Genomic DNA, 18,657 nt, shown 5'->3' on the forward strand with positions numbered 1-18,657 from the left:
CCAAAATCACATACCCAGTTTTATAAGTTTGATTTATGAGGAGGGTTTTAACCCTCCTCAGAAGTTACAATCAGGGATGGGGTAAATTGGGTAAATAAGGATGAAGGGAAGAAGGCCAGGGTGGATTTGTGGTCGGTGCAGACCTGATGGGCCGAATGGCCTCCTTCTGCATTATAGGGATTCTATGATTCTATTCTATTTTAGGTTTCTAAATTATCGAGTTTAAAAAAGTTAGAGTAGAATTTTAAAAGCATAGAACGAGAGTGAAAGATAGAATTAGAGGGTATGCTGGGCATAGCTTGCCAGAAGTTGCCTTGCTCTTGTATGTTGAAAGTAAATGGATGGAAACTCACCAACCCTAGTTTATCTGGTGAATAGTTGGACAATATACACACAGATTTACAAGGGTCGTAGATTAGAATCTACACAGTAGATTCTACAAGGGTCGGATCTCAAACAATGATGAGATAGAGTTCAAAGAACAAAGAAAATTACAGCACAGGAACAGGCCCTTCGGCCCTCCAAGCCTGCACTGACCATGCTGCCCGACTTAACTAAAACCCCCTACCCTTCTGGGGACCATATCCCTCTATTCCCATCCTATTCATACATTTGTCAAGACCCTCCTTACAAGTCACTACCGTATCCGCTTCCACTACCTCCCCCAGCAACGAGTTCCAGGCACCCACTACTCTCTGTGTAAAAGATCTGCCTCGTACATCTTTAAACCTTGCCCCTCGCACCTTAAGCCTGTGTCCCCTAGTATTTGAACAGGAATGAGATAGAGAATCTGGTGAACTGGTGCGGGGACAATAATCTCTCCCTCAATGTCAACATAATGAAGGAGATAGTTATCGATTTCAGGAAGCATAGAGGAGAACATGTCGCTGTCTACATCAATGGGGACGAAGTGGAAAGAGTCGAGAGCTTCAGATCACCAACAACCTGTCCTGGTCCCCCCATGCCAACACTATAGTTAAGAAAGCCCACCAATGCCTCTACTTTCTCAGAAGACTAAAGAAATTTGGCATGTCAGCTCCGACTCTCACCAACTTTTACAGATGCACTATAGAAAACATTCTTTCTGGTTGTATCACAGCTTGGTATGGCTCCTGCTCTGCCCAAGACTGCAAGAAACTACAAAAGGTTGTGAATGTAGCCCAATCCATCACACGAACCAGCCCCCCATCCATTGACTCTGTCTACACTTCCCGCTGCCTCGGCAAAGCAACCATCATAATTAAGAACCCCACGCACCTCGGACATTCTCTCTTCTACCTTCTTCCGTCGGAAAAAGATACAAAAGTCTGAGATCACGTACCAACCGACTCAAGAACAGCTTCTTCCCTGCTGCTGTCAGACTTTTGAATGGACCTACTTCGCATTAAGTTGATCTTTCTCTACACCTTAGCTATGACTGTAACACTACATTCTGCAGTCTCTCCTTTCCTTCTCTATGAATGGTATGCTTTGTCTGTTAGTGCACAAGAAACAATATTTTTGCAGTATACTAATACATGTGACCATGATAAATCAATATGTTAAAGTATTTGATATCTCCTTCTCTGCTACTGACTGGTTGACCTGCTTAACCCACCCATTACTAATATTATAGTTTCAACCTGCGAGTATTCTCCCCTCCAGTCCTTCTACAAGGTAACCTATTTGAGAAAAAAAAACATATGTTTGTAAAACAAATCATTTCCAAGTTCCTCACCATGCAGTGTATTTTACCAAAGGACCCAGCCATATAGTGTTATAGGGCTGCTGTGCTGTATTGCTCTTCGACCCAACCAGTCCCTATATTCCTAGGGCACTATGTATGATCAAAGAGGATAGGCTGGACCAAAATGTAGTGATTGTGGTGTCTGTCTCTTTAAGACAGCACAGCGGAAACGGGTCACCTGACTTGAGGGACCAATGGGGGCCGCAAGTGAAGAATCACGCCAGAGGGTGGCGTTTTCTCTCGGGCAGAATGCATCTGGAAGTCACGTAATTATCATGTCAGGAGTGGAACAGCCAGGGCTGCTGCTTCAAGGCAGCCTCGGGCTGCAAACCCCTGGACCAAGTTTCTCTTTATCAATAAATACCTTCTCGTTCCTAACGAAGTCTGAAACCTCTTGGCGACATGTAGAATGCCAATACATAGCACAAGGTATCAGTGATATTGTGAAAACTATCGACAAAGCAAGTTTAAAAAAAAATTAAATCAATATCTAAGATTTAACAAATTTTTTTTTTGTTTGCTTCAAAGCCGTGACCGTGTCTAATGATGAAAAAAGTAAAGGAAAAGTGGCGAAGAAGAAAATCTATGGTCCAAAGAAAGTAAGCACTTTCTACCCATTATCACTTCCACAGGGTATACGTACCAGCCAGTTTGTTATTCATCATTGCCAAGAAAATCAATTCTTGAATTAATATTTTAGGTGAATCAGAGCAAAGCTCTGCGCTAGAGACATGGCATGTTGTCACAGAGCGTTGGTGGCTTTGCCTCACGTCAGTTTTCCTTACATGTTGAGCTCACAGTCTGAGCTTTGCCATCACGGAGAAAGCACTAACACCGGCTTGTCCAACCTGATCGCCGGGGGAGAGGGGCACATTTCAAATCTGCCCTCACTCGAGGGGCTGCTGAACAAATTTCAGAAAGATTAAAGTTCAGTAAAGGAATACACATGAATTTCAAAAATAGGATGAGAAATTTACTGAGCGAAAAGAAAAATGTAATAAATAAAGATGAGTTTAATAGAATGAGAGTGTGTCAATTCACTGCCAGTCTCAGGTGGATGAGAGTGCATGATGGTGTGTGTGGGTAAGAGTGAGTGAGAACTCTGAGACTGGAAGTGACCCAGATGTATGGATGCACTGTCCCTGCGCGCACACTTTCTCTCCACCCCATCATCATCATTCCCCCCCTCCCCCCCCCCACCTCCCCCCGCAATACACTCTCGCGCTTCATAATCTCTGATCTCTCTCACTTCCCCCTCACACTTTCTCTGCTCCAACAACCCTCCCCACACACTCTTCTCTCTCTCTCACCCCACACACACTCTCCTCTCTCTATTCCCCCCTCTCACACTCTCTCCTCTCTTTCGCCCTCCCACACCAACTCTCCATACCCCACACACATTCTTCCTAACCCCCCCCCACACACAATCTCCCTCCCCCCTCGCAGTGTTGCATTTTGGAGGATCAAATTTAGGTCTGAATTACACTATAAATAGCAAAACCCTTGGGAGCATTAATATACAGAGGGATCTGGGTGTGCAGGTCCACAGTTTAAGAAGGCATATGGCATACTTGCCTTCATCGCTCAGGGAATTGAGTACAAGAATTGGCAAATCATGTTGCAGCTATATAAAACCTTGGTTAGGCCGCAGTTCTGGTCGCCACACTACCAGAAGGATGTGGAGGCTTTGGAGAGAGTGCAAAAGAAGGTTCACCAGGATGTTGTCTAGTCTCGAGAGCGTTGACTATGAGGAGAGGTTGAATAAACTAGGATTGTTTTCACTGGAAAGATGAAGGCTGAGCGGAGAACTGATAGAGTTCTACAATACTATGTGAGGCACAGACAGGGTGGATAGTCAGAGGCTTTTTCCCAGGGTGGAAGTGTCAATTACAAGGGGAACAGGTTCAAGATGAGAAAGGGAAAGTTTAAGGGAGATGTGCAGGGGAAGTTTTTACACAAAGAATGGTGGGTGCCTGGAACGCGCTGCCAGAGGAGCTGGTGGAAGCAGGCACATTAGCAACATTTAAGAGGCATCTGGGTGGGTACCTGAATAGGGAGGGAATAGAGGGATACGGACTGAGTAAGGGCAGAAGGTTTTTTTTTTAGTTAGGGAATGATGATCGGCACAGGCTTGGAGGGCCGAAGGGCCTGTTCCTGGGCTGTACTGTTCTTTGTTCTTTGTTGAGAGCTCTGTCCCTCAATTGAGATCTTAAACCAAATGTCTACCCTCAACTGGACTTCAGTACTTCAAAGATTAGAGGAGTTCTCCCTAGTGTCCTGGCCAATATCAACTAACATGAAAACAGCTTCCCTGGTCATTTATAACATTGCTGCTTCTCTGACCTTGCTGTGTACAAACTGTCACCTTCCCTACATTACAACTGTGACCACACTAAAAATACTTCATTGGTTGTAAAGCACTTTGGGATGTACTGAGGTTGTGAAACAAACTATATAAATGCAAGTTTTGCTTTCTTATATATTCCATTTCCTTTTTCATATACATTCATGGGATGTGGGCATCGCTGGCTGGACCAGCATTTATTGCCCATCGCAAATTGTCCTTGGGAAGTTGGTGGTAAGGCACCAGCTTGAACCGCTGCAGTTCATGTAGCGTAGGTACATCCACAGTGCTGTTTGGAAGGATAGGGAGTTCCAGGAATTTGACCCAGTGACAATGAAGGAAAAACAATATATTTTCAAGTTGGAATGGTGTGCGACTTGGCGGGGAACCTAGTTGTGGTAGCATTCCTATGCCTCCTGTTGCTGCTGTTCCTCTAGGTGGTAGAGTAGGTTTGGAAGGGGCTGCTGAAGAAGTCTTGGCAAATTGGTGCAGTGAATCTTGCAGTTGGTACATAGGGCAGGCACAATGGTAGAGGAAGTGATCGTTTAAAGATCAAGTGTCGGTCTATATTGTATTTCATCACATTGCTGAAATATAGATGATGGAACGGTCTTGTGGAGTCAGGCGGTGAGTTGCTCACTACTGAATTCTCTGCCTCTGTCTGGCTCTTGCAGCCACAGTATTTATATGGCTCGTCCAGTTCAGTTTCTGGACAATGGTAACCCCCCCCCGAGGATGTTGATAGTGGAGGATTCAGTGATAGTGATGCCATTGAATGTCATGGGAAAGTGGTTAGATTCTCTCTTGTTGGAGATGATCGTTGCCTAGCATGTTGCGAATACTACTTGCCATTCATCAGTCCAGGTATTGTTGCATGCGGGAACGGACAACCTCATTAGCTGAGAAGCTGTGAATGTTACTGAACACTGTGTAATCATCAGTGAACAGTCCCAAGCTGTTGATAGAGGGAAGGCCTTGACGAAACAGCTGAAGATGATTGGGCCTAGTGCACCATTGACAATTCGGCCCCAACAACCATAACCATCCTTGTACAAATGTACCATAGATGCTGGAAATCTGAAATAAAAACAGGACGGCACGGTAGCACAGCTTTAGCACTGCTGCCTCACAGCGCCAGGAACCCAGGTTCGATTCCCAGCTTGGGTCACTGTCTGTGTGGAGTTTGCACATTCTCCCCGTGTCTGCGTGGGTTTCCTCCGGGTGCTCCGGTTTCCTCCCACAGTCCAAAGACGTGCTGGTTAGGTGCATTGACCCGAACAGGTGCCCGAGTGTGGCGACTAGGGGAATTTCACAGTAACTTCATTGCAGTGTTAATGTAAGCCTTTCTTGTGACTAATAAATAAACTTTAACTTTTTTTCTTCAACTTTAAAAGCAGATACTTCTGTGGAGAGAACTTTTGAATGAAAGGTCATGGACTTGAAATGTGAGAACTGTTTCTTTCTCCACAGATGCTGTCTGACCCGCTGAGTCTTGTGACCATTTTCTGTTTTTATTTCATTTCCTTTGGTGCTAGGTATGAGTCCAGCCTGGGAAGAGATTTTCCCTGATTCTATTGACTTCAATTTTACTGGGGCTCCTTGATGCCACAATTGGCCAAATGCTGCTTCAGTGTCAACTCTCAGCTCACCTCTGCGGTTCTGGTCCTGTGTCCCAGTGCTGTGATGAATTCTGGAGCCGAGTGAACCTAAACTGAGTATCGATGAGGGGGTTATTGTTGTAAAAGTGCCACTTGAGGAGTGATGCCTGCCATCACTTTCCTGATGATGGAGAGGAGATTGATAAGGTGGTAATTGATCAGATTAGATCAGACAGAAATGTGCAGGTTAGTTTGATTGGCCATGATAAATTGCCCCTTAGTGTCAGGGAGAATAGTGGTTTAAATAGACCGAGTTATGGGGATAGGGCCAGGGTGGGGTTGTTGTCGGTGCAGGCTCAATGGGCCGAATGGCTTCTTTCTGCACTGTAGGGAGTCTATGATTCTAGATTTGTCCTGCTTTCTATGGAGGGGACATAACAACATAAGAACTAGGAGCAGAAGTAGGTTCATCTGGCCCCTCGAGCCTGCTCCGCCATTCAATAAGATCATGGCTGATCTTTTTGTGGACTCAGCTCCACTTACCCACCCACTCACCACAACCCTTAATTCCTTTACTGTTCAAAAAATTATCCTTGCCTTAAAAACATTCAATGAGGTAGCCTCAACTGCTTCACTGGGCAGGGAATTCCACACATTCACAACCCTTTGTGTGAAGAAGTTCCTCCCCAACTCAGTCCTAAATCTGCTTCCCCTTATTTTGAGGCCCCCAGTTCTAGTTTCCAATTTTTCACATTGGGTAGATGCCAGTGACACAGCTGTACTGGAACATCTTCATGGTAATTCAATGGCTGGAGTTTTCCATCTGTTCACACCGGTGGGATCTTCCGGTCCCTAACGGTGCACCCGTGCTGTGGGTTTCCCAGCGGTGAGAGGTGCATTCACCAGGAAACCCCATTAACAACGGCAGGAGCATAAGAACCCGCTGCCTTCGCCGCCACAAATCACGTGTCAGGTATTTAAGAATCATGAAATCCCTACAGTGCAGAAGGAGGGCATTCGGCCCATCGAGTCTGCACAGACCACAATCCCACCCTGGCCCTATCCCCATAACCCCATGCATTTACTCTAGCTAGTACCCCTGGCACTAAGGGACAATTTAGCATGGCCAATCCACCTAACCTGCACATCTTTGGACTGTGGGAGGAAACCGGAGCACCCGGAGGAAACCCACGCAGACACGGGGAGGACGTGCAAACTCCACACAGACAGTGAGCCAAGCCGGGAATCGAACCCGGGTCCCTGGCGCTGTGAGGCAGCAGTGCTAACCACTGTGCCACCTTTTAAGATTTGTGAGATGTGATCAGGTGCTATGTGGATAGAAGCGTTTCTTTCAATTTTAGAGGGCGAGGAAGATGGAAAATTCGCTGGTCCTGTTCAAGGTCAGAGGCCAGCATTTCTGAATTCCTTGATCTGATGAGCTTTGAACGACAAGTGCGCAGGCTTCCAGTACATATCACTGTTCTTCTGCCTCTCATAACCAGTGCCCCCTCTCATTAGGTTACATTGAGCACCAGCTCCGTTATAATGAATTTAATTGAAGTGAACATCCTGCGACAATTGAAAACATGAGCAACTTATTGAAAGATACATTTGTGGAGATATCAGCAAGATGCACAAAGCTCTTTTTAATGAAAGTCTAATGGAAAAAAACCCACTTGATCGAATCACATTTTATGCATCTTAGAACTCGCATACAATCTGTTGCAGGAGGCCTTTTGGTATACACTGTTTTATATATTAAAGCATAACCTTTGTTTAAATATTCTGTCCATCTGCTAGTCTTATTTAAAGGATAGATAAGCAGGTGGGTTTAAGAAGTACTTGCGGCTGTACTTTAGCTATTTTTTTTAATATCTTGCCAAGTTTCTCCGCGCTGGGAACACGGTTCCATGGAAACTAGCTTCTCTCTGGGAGCTGTTATAAGTGGCCGCTCTTGTTTTGAAAGCAGACAGTGAGCACCAAGCAAACCATTCAATCCAGTCACACTCGTCTTGTCTTTGAATGAGATTCAGACACCCAGGTGCTTTCCAGCCAAGTTCAGGAGCAGGGAGTTTGACTTGATTTCATTTATTATTACCACATGTATTGCTATACAATGAAAAGTATTGTTTCTTGCACACTATATAGACAAAGCACACTGTTCATAGAGAAAGCAGAGAGTGCAGAATGTAGTGTTACAGTCATAGCTAGGGTGTAGAGAAATATCAACTTAGTGCAAGGTAGGTCCTTTCAAAAGTCTGATGGCACTAGGGAAGAAGCTGTTCTTGAGTCGGTTGGTACATGACCTCAGACTTTTGTATCTTTTTCCCAACGGAAGAAGATGGAAGAGAGAATGTTGGGACTGCATAGGTTCCTTAATTATGCTGGCTGCTTTTCCAAGGCAGCGGGAAGTGCAGACAGTGTCAATGGATGGGAGGCTGGTTTGCATGATGGATTGGGCTACATTCACGACCTTTTGTAGTTTCTTGGGCAGAGCAGGAGCCATACCAAGCTGTGATACAACCAGAAAGAATGCTTTCTATGGTGCATCTGTAAAAGTTGGTGAGAGTCATAGCTGACTTGCCAAACTTTCTTGGACCTCTGAGAAAGTAGAGGCATTGGTGGGCTTTCTTAATTATAGTGTTGGTATGGGGGGACCAGGACAGGTTGTTGGTGATCTGGACGCCTAAAAACTTGAAGCTCTCGACCATTTCTACTTCGTCCCCGCTGATGTAGACAGGGGCATGTTCTCCACTACGCTTCCTGAAGTCGATGACAACCTCCTTCATTTTGTTGACATTGAGGGAGAGATTATTGTCGTCACACCAGTTCATCAGATTCTCCATCTCATTCCTGTTCTCTGTCTCGTCATTGTTTGAGATCCGACCCACTATGGCGGTGTCATCAGCAAACTTGAAAATCAAGTTGGACTTGTTCTCTTCCCCCACCTTCATCCTCACCCCAGCCAGCTCAGGGACTGAGGGCAGTCGTATCTCCAGCAAAGAGATTTCCTCATTTTCGGTCGTGGGTAATGTTATTTTTTAAAAATGCCAGGGTGGCCTTCATTTCCAGTGCTAATAGCAGTGACTATGCTTCATTCAAGTGGCACAACCTATGGGGATGGGATTGCTAGCGACTGGACTGTTGTTCAGCCATTTTAAAATGGAATGGTACAATTTTAATTGGCCAAGCTCACTAATGTTGGGCAGAACCCTGTTTAAACTGGGGAATGTCAGCTGACGCATTCCATTTATCCAGGGATGGCCTAGTGGAATTATCGCTAGACTATTAATCCAGAAACTCAGCTAACGTTCTGGGGGACCCGGGTTTGAATCTCGCCACGGCAGAGGGTGGAATTTGAATTCAATAGTAAAAATAGATCTGGAATTAAGAATCTACCGATGAGCATAGAACCATTGTCGATTGTCGGAAAAACCCATCTGGTTCATCAATGTCCTTTAGGGAAGGAAATCTGCCGTCCTTACCTGGTCTGGCCTACATGTGACTCCAGAGTCACAGCAATGTGGTTGACTCTCAACTGCCCTCCAAACAAGGATAGCTAGGGATGGGCAATAAATGCTGGCCAGCCAGTGACACCCATGTCCCACGAATGAATAAAACAAAATTGTATCCATTCTACAGTAAGTTTGACGGTGGTGGTGGGCAAGTTATTGGAAGGTGTGATAAGGGATAGGATCTACAAATATTTGGATAGACAGGGACTTATTAGGGAGAGTTAACATGGCTTTGTGTGTGGTAGGTCAAGTTTGACCAATCTATTAGAGTTTTTCGAGGAGGTTACCAGGAAAGTGGATGAAGGGAAGGCGGTGGATGTTGTCTACCTGGATTTCAGCAAGGCCTTTGACAAGGTCCCTCATGGGAGGTTAGTTAGGAAGGTTCAGTCGCTGGGTATACATGGGGAGGTAGTAAATTGGATTAGACACTGGCTCAATGGAAGAAGCCAGAGAGTGGTTGTGGAGGATTGCTTCTCTGAGTGGAGGTCTGTGACTAGTGGTGTGCTGCAGGGATCGATGTTGGGTCCATTGTTGTTTGTCACCTATATCAATGATCTGGATGATAATGTGGTAAATTGGATCAGCAAATTTGCTGATGATACAAAGATTGGAGGTGTAGTGGACAGTGAGGAAGGTTTTCAAAGCTTTCAGAGAGATTTGGACCAACTAGAAAAATGGGCTGAAAAATGGCAAATGGAATTTAACGCAGACAAGTGTGAGATATTGCACTTTGGAAGGACAAATCAAAGTAGAACGTACAGGGTAAATGGTAGGACTCTGAAGAGTGCAGTTGAACAGAGGGATCTGGGAATACAGGTACAGAATTCCCTAAAAGTGACGTCACAGCTGGATAGGGCCGTAAAGAGTGCCTTTGGTACATTGGCCTTTATAAATCGGAGTATCGAGTATAAAAGTTGGAGTGTTATGGTAAGGTTATATAAGGCATTGGTGAGGCCGAATTTAGAGTATTGTGTACAGTTTTGGTCACCTAGTTACAGGAAGGATGTAAATAAGGTTGAAAGAGTGCAGAGAAGGTTCACAAGGATGTTGCCGGGACTTGAGAAGCTGAGTTACAGAGAGAGATTGAATAGGTTGGGACTTTATTCCCTGGAGTGTAGAAGAATGAGGGGAGATTTGATAGCGGTGTATAAGATTTTGATGGGTACAGATAGAGTGAATGCGAGCAGGCTTTTTCCACTGAGGCTCGGGGAGAAAAACATCAGAGGGCATGGGTTAAGGGTGAAAGGAGAAAAGTTTAAAGGGAATATTAGGGAGGGCTTCTTCACGCAGAGAGTGGTGGGAGTGTGGAATGAGCTGCCGGATAAAGTGGTAAATGCGGGGTCACTTTTAACATTTAAGAAAAACTTGGACGGGTTCATAGATGAGAGGGGTGTGGAGGGATATGGTCCAAGTGCAGGTCAGTGGGACTAGGCAAAAAATGGTTTGGCACAGACAAGAAGGGCCAAAAGCCCTGTTTCTGAACTGTAATTTTCTATGGTTCTACTCCTTCCTTGCCAACATTCATTAAGACCAGGTCAGAACTCTAAGAACCAGGTAGATTGCAACTGTGGCTTTACCACAGGAGATGTAACTGCTTCAACTTGAGTTAGGTTCATTGGCCTTGCTAAATTCTCCTCAGTGTACCCAAACAGGCACGGGAGTGTGACGACTAGAGGATTTTCACAGTAACTTGATGACTTGTGACCTGAATAAATAAACTTTAAAAACCTCCATATCCAAATACCCTTAAGCTGAAAGAAATGAAGGTTTGTAGATTAAATTACCACAGAGTAAGAGATGGGACTGGAGTCCAAAAGGATAAAATCTCAACTGGTTGCTTTCTGAGTGCAAGTGGGAATAATACAAACAAATAATCCTAAACACAACCGGGTCCGATTCCTGGCTTGGGTCACTGTGTGTGTGGAGTTTGCACATTCTCCCCGTGTCTGTGTGGGTTTCCTCCGGGTGCTCCGGGCTCCTCCCACAGTCCGAAAGACGTGCTGGTTAGGTGCATTGGCCATGCTAAATTCTCCCTCAGTGCACCCGAACAGGCACCGGAGTGTGGCGACTAGGGGATTTTCACTGTAACTTCGTTGCAGTGTTGATGTAAGCCTACTTGTGACTAATAAATAAACTTTGCTTTACTTTAAATAGATTTCTAGATACGACTGACATCAACGGATATGGGGATAATGTGGGCAAATGGCGTTGAAGTTGATGATCAGCCAGGATCGAGTTGAATAGCAGAGCAGGCCCGAGGGGCTGAATGGCCAGCTGCTCTTCTGTTCCTCATCCAAAAAATGAAACACGCAGTTTAACACTTCTAATGGGGAAGGTGTCTGTTCCAGAACATCAGCCTCTTCCCAATAATCTTTTCTCTCCTGTTATTAGATTTCCAGTGCTTTAGTGTTTTTTTCCCCATTTTATGTTGTGTGTAACAGATGCTAATTACTTGACTTTGCCTCCAATTATTTCTGCTTATTTAATAATTCTCTTCCCACAGCCACCTCAGCAACTCGCATCAGAACACTACCCAGAGAACGATCCTGACTACTGTGTGTGGATGCCCCCTTCAGGTACAACCCAGAAACTGCATTTGGAGAGATGAGGATCATTAGACTGGAATTTGCTGAAAAGATATGTGTGTCCGAATGGCGTGCGCCATTATTAGCGTGCAATATAGCCAGTAACTTCATAGAATCATAGAAACTACAGTGCAGAAGGAGGCCATTTGGCCCATTGAGCCTGCACCGACAGCAATCCCACCCAGGCCCTATCCCCGCAACGCTACATATTTACCCTCCTAGTCCTCCTGAGACTAAGGGGCAATTTGTCATGGCCAATCCACCTAACCCGCACATCTTTGGAGTGTGGAAGGAAACCGGAGCACCCGGAGGAATGCAATACCCAAAGAATTACAAGTCTCCCTAAGTCACCGGCCAATTTGTGTAGCTGCGCTGTTAGTTTTACAAATACAGCATCTCACGATTAACCTCACCATTTTCATTATTGTATTTGCATATTAAAAATACCTGGTATTAAGAGTCTACTGATGACCATGTAACCATTGTCGATCGTCGGAAAATCCCATCTGGTTCACTCATGTCCTTTAGGGAAGGAAATCTACCATCCTTACCCGGTCTGGCCGACATGTGACTCCAGAGCCACAGCAATGTGGTTGACTCTCAACTGCCCTCGGGCAACCAGGGATGGGCAATAAATGCTGGCCAGCCAGCGATGCCCATGTCCCACAAATGAATAAAAAACATTCATTGACCATTAAACGCAGGAAGTTAAGTCTGTTAACTAAAAGCTTAAGGACCCTTTAAAGAATGTGATCATTATTGATGGTTGCTGATCCTCCTCTCTAACCCAGAAGGTAACTAATTATGTTTGCCTGGGCTGGAGCGTTTCAGCTATGAAGAGAGGCTGATTAGGCTGGGGTCCTTTTCCTTCCAGCAGAGAAGGCTGAGGGAAGACCTGATCGAGGTGTACAAAATTATGAAGAATATAGATAGTGACATCGTAAGAAACTTTTCCCCTTAGTAGAGGGGTCAATAACCAGGGGACATGGATTTAAGGTAAGGAGCAGGAGATTTGGAGGGAATTTGAGGAGAAGCATTTTCACCCAGAGAGTGGTGGGAATCTGGAACTCGCTGTCTGACTGATTCACTGGGCGGCATAGTGGTTACCATTGCTGCCTCACAATGTCAGAGACCCAGCTTGGGTCACTGTGTGGAATTTGCAAGTTCTCCCCGTGTCTGCCTGGGTTTCCTCCGGGTACTCCAGTTTCCTCCCACAGTCCTAAAGATGTGCAGGTGAGGTGCATTGGCCGTGCTCAATTCTCCCTCAGTGTACCCGAACAGGCACCGGAGTGTGGTGACTCGGGGATTTTCACAGTAACTTCATTGCAGTGTTAATGTAAACCTACTTGTGACACTAATAAATTAAATTAAGGAAGGGTGTAGAGGCGGGGGGGACTCTTACAACATTTAAGAAGCATTTAGATGAGCACTTGAAATGCCACAGCAGACAAAGCTATGGACCAAGTGCTTGAAAATGGGATTAGAAAAGGTAGTTTCTTGATGGTCGGGGCAGACACGATGGACCGAAGGGCCTCTTTCTGTGCTGCTAAACTCTGTTACTAAATGTCTCATTCATTCACATTGTGAGCTGTTGACGGTAATTAAATTGTGCAAGTTGATTTGATTTTCTTTCTGTTACTTATCATCCCTGTGAATTTCCCTCTCTCTCTCTCTCTCTCTTTCTCTCTCTCTTTCTCTCTCTCTCTCTTTCTCTCTCTCTCTCTTTCTCCTTCTCTCTCTTTCTCCCTCCCTCTCAGCGCAGTCTTTCCTTCCCGCCCTCCATTTTTCTTTCTGTACCTGATTTGTCATTGATTTTAGCTGCCTTTCCAGCACTTGCACTGTTTCTTTCTCAATCTTTAAAACTCATTGCTCAAGGAGATCGATTGTTGGTCCCATCGTTCAGTAAAGCCCCCGGGACCCCCATTTCCCTGGCCGTAACCATTACCAATTTTCAGCAGTATGCAGGGAAAAATCTTTTGAGCTGAGGGGCACAGAAATCTAACTCGAGAGGCAAACCGTGAGAGTTTCTGCCCAGCAGATACTGGCCCAACCTGTCAAAATGTTATATTTATGTACACATTGTCTCCCTACCCCAGCTCATACCAGCTCTTTCTGTTGAATGAAAATTGGCCAAAAAGGTTACTTCCCAATGCTTAGAATCCCTACAGGGCAGAAGAAGGCCATTCGACCCATCAAGCCTGCACCGGCAGCAATCCCACCCAGGCCCTAATCCCTTAACCCCATGTATTTGCCCTACTAATCCCCTGACACCAAGGGACAATTTAGCATGGCCAGTTAACAACCCAACACGCAGATCTTTGGACTGAGAGAGGAAACTGGAGCACCCAGAGAAAGCCCACGCAGACAAGGGGAGAATGTGCAAACTCCACACACTGACCCAAGGCCAAAATTGAACCCGGGTCCCTGGCGCTGTGTGGCAGCTGTGCTAACTACTGTGCCACTTCAAAGAACAAAGAAAATTACAAAGAACAATACAGCACAGGAACAGGCCCTTCGGCCCTCCAAGCCTGCACCGACCATGTGTTCCTAACTAGACCATCCGTTTGTATCCCTCTATTCCCAGTCTGTTCATGTGGCTATCTAGATAAGTCTTAAATGATACTAGCGTGTCTGCCTCAACCACCTTGCTTGATATCAACTGGTCCCCAATCTTAATGGGAAAGAGTGTGGCACAGTGGTTAGCACTGCTGCTTCACAGCTCCAGGGACCTGGGTTCGATTCCCGGCTCGGGTCACTGTGTGTGTGGAGTCTGCACATTCTCCTCGTGTCTGCGTGAGTTTTCTCCGGGTGCTCCAGTTTCCTCCCACAGTCCAAAGATGTGTGGGTTAGGTGCATTGGCCATGCTAAATTGTCCCCTAGTGTCCCGGGATGTGTGGATTAGAAGGATTAACGGGGTAAATATGTGGGGTTGCAGGGGTAAGACCTGGGTGGAATTGTTGTCGGTGCAGACTCGATGGGCCCAACTGGCGGCCTCCTGCACGGTAGGGTTTCTATGATTCTAAACCCATTTGCAAAGTTTGTGTTGTCAATGTGAAGTAATCCAAATCAGTGTATTTTTACTCTGTAAAGTGCTGCATCGTATATCTGTTGGTGGACCAGATTGCTCACTTCTGATTTTTCTCTCCCACCACCTTCCCAAGGTCAAACGGGTGATGGCAGGACACATCTGAATGACAAATATGGTTACTAAAAGCTCACGACAGACGACAACTCGCAAACACCTTGCACCTCACTGGAGGGGATTTGATTACCTGGAGGTAGTGCCATCTTCAGAGCGCCACGTTTGGATTCTGGGCTCTGATACTGAGTGGGTGCTGTATTCAAGTGCAACCCTGTGAATTCCATCTGTGACATTTTTCGGTTGTTTTGCATCTGTGGACCCCACCCTATTGGGACATTCTTGGGATCTCGCTGTGCACAAAATAAACAATATTCATAGAAAGAGCCTTTCCTCCTGGGTTGGGGACAGAGTCGTAGACCCACCTGGTGCCCTTTGCCTGACGTACATCTCCGGCGATGTCCCACTTCAGAGTGAGGAGAAAAGATCTGGTAGGTGTGTGACTCCTCATGCGGTGGGCCTTTGATTTTACCGCCAGGGACAGCCCCCTTCCTCTCCCACCTAAACTGGAGGGTGGACTCTTCCATCCTTCTGGACTCTTCATGAAACAGGAATGTTTCACCTGATACATGGGGGTGACCTGGCCCCTCTTTTCATTCCCCGTTGAGATACTTGCTGCAGCAGCAAGCCTGTGGAAGCCTAGAGGTGACAAGCGTCTGGTCACCAGTGGCTGCTAGTCCACACCATGCGCACCATTGATTTGTGACGTTTGGATGAGGTAGCTACAATTAATAGCCATTACCGGTGCTCTGGGTTCACTTCTGCTGACTGTGTACAGCATCAGTTTAGCAATGTTTTTAGTTTCTCAAGTGCTTGTTCATACTTTGTTTCTATAACTGTGATTTTTCAGTTGCAATATATGGGCAATGTTACAACTTCAGGCTCCCCCGCAGAAAAACCCATCACCCACCCGCAGTTCATTTTGGAAACCCTTAGGGTGAGCCATGCACCCATTTACCCGATCATCAGAGCACCCTCCAGAGCTTCTCCAACATTAATCGGGAAATTGTCCCTTGTATGTTCACCTATATCAGCAACTATTGTAGTGTTGTCACTTGGAGAAGGAAGAGGCTGTGCTTTTGTAGCGTGGCACTCAGCTGCTTTGTTATAATGGAAATAAATCCTGTAATTTGGAACCGTGAATATGATTTTGTTAACTTATTTATCATTGATGTTATTAGGCAATGACACGGAGCTTTTGAACAGTTGAAATGGGTTTTATGATGCCTAGCTTGTCTGTAATTAGATTTACCCAGGCATGGGCCTGGGATCACACCTGTTCCTGTTTTCTGCAGCCCTGTGTTTGCTGATGTTTAATAGCTCACCTCAGTAGCTTCAAGACAGCTCCGAATATACTATCCACAAGAGCAGTGAAACATCAAGTGTTAGCATGTTGTCTCATGAGTTCACTTTTATTTGAAACAAGCAGAAATGCATAATCACCAAGTATAACCATTTCCTCACATCTCTTGTGAACTGTGAATTCCACCCGGAAACTTTTAAGAATAATGTGAATGTGCAGTATTTTTGGAAGCGTTTTTATCTACAGCATTAATGCGCTTCCCTATCCCCCAGCTTGTTTATCTCGTTAAAGAGGGATAAGGATTGTTTACCTCTTTCATGCTTCCATTTAGATCAGCAAAACAAAACCGCTTTAAATATTTAAATATTCACCACCTCTCCATCTTTGGGGAGGTGATGGCCTAGTGGTATTATCGGTAGACTATTAATCCAGAAATCCAACTAATGTTCTGGGGACCCGGGTTCGAATCCTGCCACAGCAGATGGTGGAATTTGAATTCAGTAAAAAAAAACCTGGAATTAAGAATGAAACCATTGTCAATTGTCGGAAAAACCCATCCAGTTCACTAATGTCCTTTAGGGAAGGAAATCTGCCATCCTTACCCAGTCTGGCCTACACGTGACTCCAGAGCCACAGCAATGTGGTTGACTCTCAACTGCCCCCTGAACAAGGGCAATTAGGGATGGGCAATAAATGCTGGCCAGCCAGCGACACCCACGTCCCACAAATGAATTTAAAAAAAATCTTGCAAGCAAATTTAAGAGGATGTCCTTGGAAGGGGGAAATCAGTTGTGCACCAAATTCTGTTTCTGTTTTGCCTCTTTTTTTTTGTTACGTTGTGTTGAGTGGTTTTGTCCCATTTGAAGGACAGATTCCTAAACTTTTACAGAACATCCAGCCTGTGGTGCTGGTGACAGCTTACTAATAGAGCTGCCTCCTTAGACCCATTATCCTGCCTTTTCCCTGTATCCTTTTGGAATTGATATTTCACCCACTTGCCTCTTGACAGCGGTTCTGCTTTCAGTTTTGTGCGTGTGGCACTCCGTGATCTAGTAAACCTCCATGTGAAACAATGCATGCATTCTTTTGATTGTTTTTTTACATTCATTGAATAGAATCATAGAATCCCTATAGTGCAGAAGGAGGCCGTTCAGCCCATCAAGCCTGCACTGACAACAATTCCACCCAGGCCCTATCTCCATAGCCCCACTTATTTAACCTGCTAATCAATCTCCCTGACACTAAGCGGCAATTTACTATGGCCAATCAACCTAACCTGCACACTCTTTGGAGTGTGGGAGGAAACCGGAGCACCCAGTGGAAACCCATGCAGACACGGGGAGAACATGCAAACTCCACACAGACAGTGACCCGAGGCCAGAATTGAACCCGGGTCCCTGGCCCTCTGACTACAATGTCACCGAAAGTAATTTTTCCCTCACATTACCCTATCAAGTTTTTGAATCCTTATAAAGGATTAACAGCACAGACACAGGCCAGTCGGCTTACCTACCAGTTAATGTCCATGTTTTTGTTCCACTTGAGCCTCCTCCCATCTTTCCTCTGTGGGGTGGCCCAGTGGTTAGCACTGCTATCTCACAGCAGCAGGGACCCAAGTTCAATTCTGGCCTCAGGTGACTGTGGAATTTGCACATTGTCTGTGTGAGTTTCCTCCGGTTTCTCCCACACTCTAAAGATGTGTAGGTTAGGTTGATTGGCCTTGTCAAATTGCCCCTTAGTGTCAGGGGGATTAGAGGGTAAATACATGGGGTGACGGGGATAGAGCCTGGGTGGGATTGTTGTTGGTGCAGGCTTGATGGGCCAAATGGCCTCCTTCTGGAATGTAGGGATTCTATGATTGTAAACCTATCAATGTTAACCCTCTTATTCCTTTCTCCCTCAAATGTTTGTCCAGCATCCCCTTAAAATGTATCTATACATATCTGAAGACAAAACTTTCAAGAAAGAGTTAGATATAGCTCTTAGGGCCAAAGGGATCATGGGGGTGGAGCCAGGATCTGGATATTGAATTTGATGATTAGCCATGATCATAATGTATGGAGGAGCAGGCTTGAAGAGCTGAATGGCCTACTCTTGTTCCTATTTTCTATGTATGTTTCTATGCTATTTGCTTCAACTGCTCCCTGCGGAGGCGATGCCGAGTGGTATTATCATTAGACTATTATTCCAGAAACTCAGCTAATGTTCTGGGAACCAGGATTCGAATCCCGCCACGGCAGATGATGGAATTTGACTTCAATTAAAAATATCTGGAAGTAAGAGTCTACTGATGAAGCCATTGTTGATTGTTGGAAAAACCCATCTGGTTCACTAATGTCCTATAGGGAAGGAAATCTGCCATTCTTACCTGGTCTGGCCTACGTGCGACTCCAGCACCACAGCCATGTGGTTGACTCTGAAATGCCCTCTGAAATGGCCTAGCGAGC

General features: G+C 45.4%; 1 protein-coding gene across 2 annotated transcripts in view; it reads left to right on the top strand.

Moving 5' to 3' along the window:
* The window catches only part of slc4a1ap (solute carrier family 4 member 1 adaptor protein), a 164,300-nt gene extending 148,250 nt beyond the window's left edge, over positions 1-16,050 (top strand). For both annotated transcript variants that reach the window (XM_078212238.1, XM_078212239.1), the window contains 3 exons: positions 2,255-2,325; positions 11,687-11,759; positions 14,930-16,050. In XM_078212238.1, coding sequence (XP_078068364.1) covers positions 2,255-2,325; positions 11,687-11,759; positions 14,930-14,979 — 194 coding nt within the window. In that variant the 3' untranslated portion in view covers positions 14,980-16,050. The remainder of the gene's footprint in view (positions 1-2,254; positions 2,326-11,686; positions 11,760-14,929) is intronic.
* The last annotated feature ends 2,607 nt before the right edge of the window (positions 16,051-18,657 follow it).

Source organism: Mustelus asterias, chromosome 5, assembly GCF_964213995.1.
Source record: "Mustelus asterias chromosome 5, sMusAst1.hap1.1, whole genome shotgun sequence".
Taxonomy (NCBI): Eukaryota; Metazoa; Chordata; class Chondrichthyes; order Carcharhiniformes; family Triakidae; genus Mustelus; species Mustelus asterias.